Below are 7,979 nucleotides of genomic sequence, written 5' to 3'. Positions count from 1 at the left end.
GCTAAATTTCTGTCACGAAAATTTTGCGGGTATCATTGCAGTAGCGAGATCAAAGATAAACAGAGAGAAAAAGGAAAAGAACAAGCAGCTCCTGTGTCTCTACCCAGCGACGAGACAGCTTAAATGGTCTTTCTATTAACTCGACTTATGGGATTTAGGATACGTGTTGCGGATCCCACAGAGAATGTCGAATAAAAAGATTAAACCCAGTGTTTTGTCGCTTGAGCTATACACGGAAGTCGAATATGCCTTTTGTGTTCGTCAATGAGCTGTCTCGAAGGAACGCCAATCGTCCGATGGAGCTCGGATCAGGGTCATCTACGCCGTCGGATCAGGTCCGGCATGACGTGCGGTGTTGGAAGGTTCGAGGAGGGGTGGGCGTGCGCCCACGCCAGCCCATCAGCCACTCTTTGATTAGCTGGCGCAGACGAGATGGGCCCCACTGAAGCGTAGCAAATCCCAATTGGAAGTGACTGGGGGCCGCTGAACGTGGCAGATTCCAACTGGAAATGATGGTGGCCAACATAATTGAAATATATATATATATATATATATATATATATGCAGGGAGTTAAATTCTGAAAATAAAATTTATAGTATTTTTATATGGATTTTTATTTAGTTTATTTATAGTATTTTTGTTGATGTCCTAAAAAAATTATAAAATACTATAAGTGACATCATATTACCCCATTCTTAAGCTATTATGATATCATATATTTAGTCTTATAATTGATTTGATGGATGTTAGAAATTCATTTAAGTTATTTAAAGTATTTTTGTTGCAGTGGCGAAAACATTATGACATATCAAATTTCTTTTATCCCTATTTAGGTGATATTTATGAATTATTATAAATATTTATTTAAATCATAATATGGCATATCAGATTATTCTTAGTATATTTTGATTTTATTTGATTCACTCATAGTATTTTCTAACAACTTTATAGTTTTTATTGATGTAAATCTATTGAAAAATATTATGAGTGATATTATATTATATATTTTTAGTTTACTCGTATATCATTATAATATTAAATTCTTAAGCTTGAAATTGACTTACTAATATTATAAGTGTATCCGTATTATTTATAATATTTTCAAGTATGTTTTATAATTTTTTTATTACAATGATCAAAACAGTGAAAATACTATAACATCCACTTGAATTCGTCCACTATATAGATTGGGCTATAAGGTGACTCCAAGAATGGCAAGAACTATACATTGAGGTGAACACACACTTATTTTGAGCATTATTAGAAACAAAAGACATCATTTGTTAAAAAAAACACCCTTTTCATATATATATATATATTTGATTAAATATGGTGATAGATAACTTTACATAGAGTATCTAAAGAGTAAACAAGAAGTGATACATTTTTGTATGACATACAAGTTGATGATAAAAGAAAAAATTATTGATTTTATTTGGGAAGAATTGATTGTCATTCATATTTTGATAAGTTTGTGCATATATATCAAGCTTAAAATAGGTATGAAATATCTTTTACATTTTTTATTGACATAACATAAGACATCATATTTGTATTTTACACATATATTGATTCGTTGGTGTATTGTTCCTAATCTTTTTTCCCTTTTTTATTATTTTTATTTCATTAATTATGAAACGATAGAGATAGAATTAAACTCATATTCTCCATTCTTCCTATCATTTATATGATTACTAACTAGAAAAATTAATATTTTTTTAATAAAATAATAGATCTATAATTTTCTAATAATGTCAAGTATGTATAATCTCTAAGAAGTCTAATATAATTAATTAGGAAAGTTCATCAACAAATTTATATCTACCGGTGTTCCGAAGTCCAAACTAATTGACTTCCACATTAAAGTGAAATAGAAGAGCTTTGTAAAAGCTAACGTTCATTTCGGTCAACGATGTCGTCATAGTGAGCCCAAAGTAACTCATACTGGAGCACATCATGGATTTCCATAGAGCGAAGTCCGGCCATGGCATGAGCGGTCACTGATATGTATGTCTCACCTCGAGTAATCATATCCGGCTGCACTATAAATACCAGGAGTCGGAGGTTTCACTGCTTGGGGGTCCGTGCACCGCCTCGGGTCCATCCGTAAATTCGTTGAAGTTACGGAGTATATACGAGAGCGTCTCCATGCCCGTACGCGTCGGAGAGTTCTCCGCACGATGCCGTCGATCTAGGGTTTCTCGATATCGGTAGTGGGAGATTAAAGGTCGAAGGGGAGGATTTTTTGGAACCCTAACAATCCAACTCGAAACGGTTTCGGGATTTAAGTCGAGTCAAATATCGATTCCAGAGGTAGGCGCTTTTAATCGCCCGATTATTTCCCTTCCCTACAGTAATCACTGATTGGTTATCCACTGCGGACTGCCAAAACCGTTGTTTGATCTTGTTTTTGGTGGGACTTTTTTGGTCGGATCTCTTTTTCGTTGAATGTTTTGGTTGTAGATTGGATTGGCCTAGTCAATGCTGGAAATCCTTTATTTAGATGGTCGTTTGATTTCTCGGTAGAAGCTCATAGCACTCGATTTTGACTTTCGCTCTGGGGTTCTAGCCTCTCTTTTTGGAGTCCACAGTCGTTGATCGATAAATCCATTGGGAATAGGATTTTTGTTTTTCTTTTCCGAGTTCTCTCTGACAAGATTGAAAAATTTACTTGAGAGATGTTAACTTGCGTGCTGCCATTCGCTCGATTGATCTACCTCGTCAAGTTCTCCTGAACCAGTTTCTTCAGAAATCGGAGAAGTCTAGGTTCACGATTGCGAAATATAATGTGCCGATTCTTTCTCATTTGATTTCCCCCGGCAAGCAATCTGCTTTGGGTGCTTACTGAATTTTTCGACTCGACTTAAAGTGGAGTTTTTGTGAATATTTGATGACCCAATTCCCTATTTGCTTTTAAGGATTTCTATCTTTAGTGGAGATTTCCAGGACTTACTCGGAATTTGTGGATTGAAATGGCCACTTCACCAAGCCATTCCTCCCCAGAATCTGCTATCATTGAGCAAGTGATCACAGAATTCTTTGCAAAGAGCCTTCACATTATACTCGAGTCGAGATCTCCGTATGTTTCCTCCCGTAACTATACCGTGGATCAATTTATGTCGTCTCCTTCCTCCTCATGCTCCTCGTCAAGCAGCATGCCAAGGGATAAGTGGTTCAACCTGGCATTACGGGACTGCCCTGCAGCTCTTGAGAATTTTGACATCTGGCGGAAGAGCAATCTCGAGCCCTTGGTCATCGATATCATCCTCATCCGTAGGGCATTGGTCCCGGATGTGGCCCGTCCTCTTGGTGGATGCCTGTTGCGGAATTTCTCTGAGAATTCTGATCTTGCTCTGGAGCCTAAATCTTGGAAGATTGTTGAGAGGTGGATTGTGCAGTACGAAAGGCATAAGAGCAGCAGTAGCAAGAATCATAAGGATACACGTAAATGTGGTACGAAAAATAATGGGGGTTCTTCCTGCTCTTCCGAAACAGCATTCTACAAGAAAACGTATAAGAGATATATCATTCTGTTTCGCTCTTTGTATGTATTTATTAGGCTTCTACCTACGTACAAGCTTTTCCATGAGCTCAATTCCTCGGGCCAAATCTGTCCGCTTAGTCTGTCTCACAGAATATCTTCTTCCATTCAACCTTTCACTCAGGAGGATGAGGCCAAGATGAACCAATTTACTTTTGTGCCAATTGACACTCCTCGAGGTAGGCTGAGTTTGTCTGTGCAGTACCTTCGTACATTGGAAGATATTAGATCCGAACCTTCTGCTCCTTTGTCTCTGCAATTTATATTGGATTATATTGGTAGTCCAACCACTGATCCTTTTAGAAGGCTGAAGTCTCTTCCTTCAGCACAATCATCTCCTGCATTAGTTTCATTTACCAGACAGCACAGTTGGAGCAATGACCATGGGGCTTTAGCTTCGGTACCTCTTTGTCCATCAGTTGCATGCTCCGAAGCTTGTGGCATCCGTTGTAATCCAAGCCTGTGTCTTCCTCCTCTTACTCATCGCAATGATCATTCTCCACCAGTAATCTCAGAACCACAGAATGCAGCTGTGACCCATAAAAACAATATGAGTTTTGATGAGTTTTGGCCTTCTCCATTTTCACCGACATCATCTCCTTCTTCACCAGTCCATTTGCCTGGTCAACGTTCACCAAATGCTCTCCAGTCAGTATTCAGTTTCCCAATTGAGATAATAATCTTGAGCTATGTACTTAACAATATTTCTGTGTTTTACAGGTCTGGGAGTTCTCAGATTGATATTGCCAAAGCACACCCTATCACTGCATCTCAAACAAAGGCATGTTCCTCTGAAGGTAAGCTACAAATAAAGATGGATACATTAAGATACGGGAACTATCAGACTGGCCCGACCCTTGTCAAGGTAATATGTTTTTTTTTTTCATTTTAATCTAGAAAAGTTGAAATTAACTGTTTATCTGAAGGTGCTGCCTTTATGATTTTTCCTCCTGAAAGCACCATCGACGAACATTAGTTGAGGTTGTAAATTTGCTAAGGTATTTATTTATACAGGGATTTCCATCTGGTAAAGATGACACTGAAAAGTTAGCTGAACTTCCAAGCAGTTCAACACAAGGTCCACTCTCTAGGAGCTTTAGTGGATCGTCTCTCTTGGATAAGTTCGATGATTCTGGGTTTGCTTGCCCATTTGCTGATTATAAAGATGTAACAGAATCATGCAACAGGTATCCTGCTGTATTTTTAAGTTCCTAAAGATTGCCATCCATTGGGTTCTTCTTTTGCATGGATTATGTACTATGAAGCTCTAGCTGTACATATGAGTTAGTGACTTTGTATATTTGGAAATAATAGCAGCTAAATCTATTCCCTGATGTGCTTCTTTGAATTTTGGTTCAACTCTTGAAGTATGCTGCATGTTGTACCTAAGGTCTTTTGTTCATTGCTGCTAGCATTCAGGCTTTGTCTAGTAGATAGTGCTCATTGCAAAGAAAGGAATTGTCAGTATTTTTACAGTGTTTTGGCACTTACTGACATTCGATGTGGCGTCTATGTGGCCTATTATTCTTTTGTGCAAATGCGAGTACAGGCTTACATATTCTTTAGTTCTCTCATACCATGGGCATTCTGGTTTGAGATAAATCAACTATCCATCAAGGTTTATTGCAGATTTTCATCTTTTGGATTGTAGAATCCTTTAACTGAATCTAGTTCAGATAGTGAACCATATGCTTGAACTGAATCAGGTTATGAACTATTTATTTAATTATTATTGCATTTTTGAAATTGAAAATTCTAATGTTTGTTAAAGTTTGCAAGTGCTTTTATTAGGTTGAAATTGACTAATTGTTTTATAAATTGGCTCCCAATGGTAATCTGCAAATGTTTGCTTAAATGGGGATATTTGGCGGTCACCTCGAAGTACACCACACCATCAACCAAAGCACAATCTTGCGGCTATATAGTCATTATACCTTTAGATCTGTCTCTAAATAAAAAAAGGTGGGGAACATCCAAGTGAAGCATGAGTTATGTAGGTTGGACTGCATTTTGACAGATGAAGATTTCATGAACCAACTTAGAGGATCGCATAGAATTGTGGATTCTAGATATGCATATTATCTTGACAACGGCGCTGTCTTATAGGTTACTATACATTGCTTTTAAGTTATGAGATGGATGGCAAGTTTGGGATGAGAAGTAAAAACAAAACTGTTTGAGTTGGTTCAAACCAATTAAAGGAAGACTCTTAAATGAAGTGATGAGTTGTCTGATGCATACAAGTACCACCAATCGGAGAGGAAGACCAAGTGTAAGAAACAATGAGAAAGCTTTTAAGGCTTCTGGCATTATTCCCTCTATAGATCTGACCAAAAGAAAACTGTCCATGTAGCTGCTTGAACTGGATAGGTCAAGTTTCGCTCTGATATTGAGTAAAGTATTGCTTTACATCGTTTGAAATAGTTAAGTAGATTTTTAGAAATAGCACTTTGTCATTACTAATTGTTTCTTGGAATTGTAGATGAATGACTAGTTATTGAAATTTTGTTATTTGTCGTCGCGGTTATAGTAATCATAATATGTTTAGATCTTGTCCAACTCGACATAGCAAATCTGTGTTGCAATATTTTTCACAGTCAAATAATGGAATGGGTTCAAATGTTTTCATGTAGCACTGGAAGGACACCTGTCTATGCAATTTATCTTTAAGATTGCACCATGGACATATATCATGTTGGGCACTTGCAAGGAGTATTGTCTTTTTTCTTTTAATTTTTGAATTAAACTTCTGCCATCTTTGAAAACATGGCTATTCTATGACAATCAGGAGGTCTCCAGATGCTGTCGTTGGTGCTGTTGTACAAATGTTAATGACTGCAGCACCTCTTCGGCAAGATCTCTCCAATTTGTGCAGACCCCCTCAAGTCTTCATGGATGAATCCTTGAATCCATGTGTCCAACATGATCAAGCTAACACGGAACAAAGCGAGTGCCCTGCTTCTACTTCAGAAATTTTAGCTTCAGTGCTCTTGAAGTCGAAGACTGCAGCAGAGGGATTAGAGGAGCTGAGAAGGTACAAGGAGATGAAAGAATCAATACTTAAGCAAGGTGCATCTCGGTCATCAGATGTTGACAGTGGACCAAAGTCTGCAAGCAATAATGACCAATCATAGCACTGGTTGCACTGATCTCCGTGAACATTTGTATAGAATGTCGTTGGCTCGAAGAAACTGAATCTAAATATACTGATTTAGATTTGTCTATAACTTTTTAGGTTTAAGTATACATATATAGTGGAGTCCATTAGAGGGCTACTCTCACTTGTGCATCCTATGTGCAGTTTTATGACTGCCTATGTGCTGATACTAACTGAGGTTTAAGAATTTGTGGCTAACTTGAAGACTTGTGAAGTTATGTTTGTCACCTTATTTGTCGATGCACTCAGAGTCCTTCCTGTCTGGCTATTAGGAATTTGTATCTTGTTTTATTTTGTGCTTTTTTAATTACAGTCTCATGGACTGGTGTTCTATCATCAGTACCTCAGACTGTTACATCTATTGTAGTATGATTATTGATGGTATTGTAGGTATCTATCAACATAGTGTGAAATTTGAAGCAAAAAGGTTCTCATTGACTCAACTTTAGCGGTGAACTTTATTTGATAGAACTTTAATTTAATTTATTTGATAGAACTTGTCTTCTCATTTTTAGGCGCAATGAAAACAACCGAACCTGTTTAGGGAGGGGGTGAACTTTATTTGATAGAACTTTAATTTAATAGTTATAAGCTGTAACTCGTAATTGTTTCCATACCGTATCAGGTTTTTGAAAACGAGTAAATGTGAGGCGGTGTTAGGTGATTGGCACCTCCGCGTCAAGTTGTTGAGATCTCCCGTTACTTCAATGCTAAGTGATCGACACTCCGATGCCCAATGATTATCACGTGATTGATATCTCACCATCGTATAATCGACACCATATGATAAGAGTGAGTCGAACATTATCATGTTAGGAATATGTATCACGAGCTTTATGATTAATGCACACCGCGAAGGTAATGATACTCAGAACTTACTATAAAAAAGTTTCCCATTAACATTGATAGGAAAACTCTCTATTCTAAAATGCTAGTTAAATCATTCGAATCACTTACTAGTTTAAGCATCAGAGGAATATTGTCAGGCACAACAGAAGTTAACCTTATTCAGTGTCAACAAGATTTAACTTGAGATTAATTCAGAATAAAGACCTAGATTGAGTCAAAATCAGCCCATAGCTTGGACAAACAAAATCAGATTTAACAACTAAAAATTTATATTTATTCTATGCAACAAAGACAAAGACAGAGGCAAATGGCTTAGATTTTAGCTTGCTTAGTGTGAAAGTACATAGTGTGATTCAAGATATATACATTTGGATATAGAATGCTCATAGTCCTACAAGTCAAGCGACATGCATAATAATATAAATGTTTAC

The 7,979-nt window shown here is 37.1% G+C and overlaps 1 protein-coding gene across 2 annotated transcripts; it reads left to right on the top strand.

Moving 5' to 3' along the window:
* The first annotated feature begins 2,059 nt into the window (after positions 1-2,059).
* On the top strand, positions 2,060-6,913 carry LOC135615404 (autophagy-related protein 13b-like). 2 transcript variants are annotated; one of them, XM_065113850.1, is made up of 5 exons: positions 2,060-2,314; positions 2,935-4,190; positions 4,263-4,407; positions 4,557-4,729; positions 6,331-6,913. In XM_065113850.1, the coding sequence occupies exons 2-5, from the start codon at positions 2,974-2,976 to the stop codon at positions 6,674-6,676; spliced, it is 1,881 nt and encodes a 626-aa protein (XP_064969922.1). In that variant the 5' UTR covers positions 2,060-2,314; positions 2,935-2,973; the 3' UTR covers positions 6,677-6,913. The 2 variants fall into 2 exon arrangements, with proteins under 2 accessions (XP_064969922.1, XP_064969921.1); XM_065113849.1 differs by having other exon boundaries at positions 2,920-4,190.
* Positions 6,914-7,979: the final 1,066 nt, after the last annotated feature.

This window comes from Musa acuminata, chromosome BXJ2-6 (assembly GCF_036884655.1).
Source record: "Musa acuminata AAA Group cultivar baxijiao chromosome BXJ2-6, Cavendish_Baxijiao_AAA, whole genome shotgun sequence".
In the NCBI taxonomy this organism is placed as follows: domain Eukaryota; kingdom Viridiplantae; phylum Streptophyta; class Magnoliopsida; order Zingiberales; family Musaceae; genus Musa; species Musa acuminata.
This window is presented reverse-complemented; position numbering and strand designations above follow the sequence as displayed.

What these genes read in the sequence shown, in the direction of transcription:
- LOC135615404 (XM_065113850.1), top strand. Translation starts at nt 2,974, where the DNA reads ATGGCCACTTCACCAAGCCATTCCTCCCCAGAATCTGCTATCATTGAG. An exon ending in CGTTCACCAAATGCTCTCCA is followed by an intron (nt 4,191 to 4,262) that starts GTCAGTATTCAG and finishes TGTGTTTTACAG; the next exon opens with GTCTGGGAGTTCTCAGATTG. An exon ending in CTGGCCCGACCCTTGTCAAG is followed by an intron (nt 4,408 to 4,556) that starts GTAATATGTTTT and finishes TTATTTATACAG; the next exon opens with GGATTTCCATCTGGTAAAGA.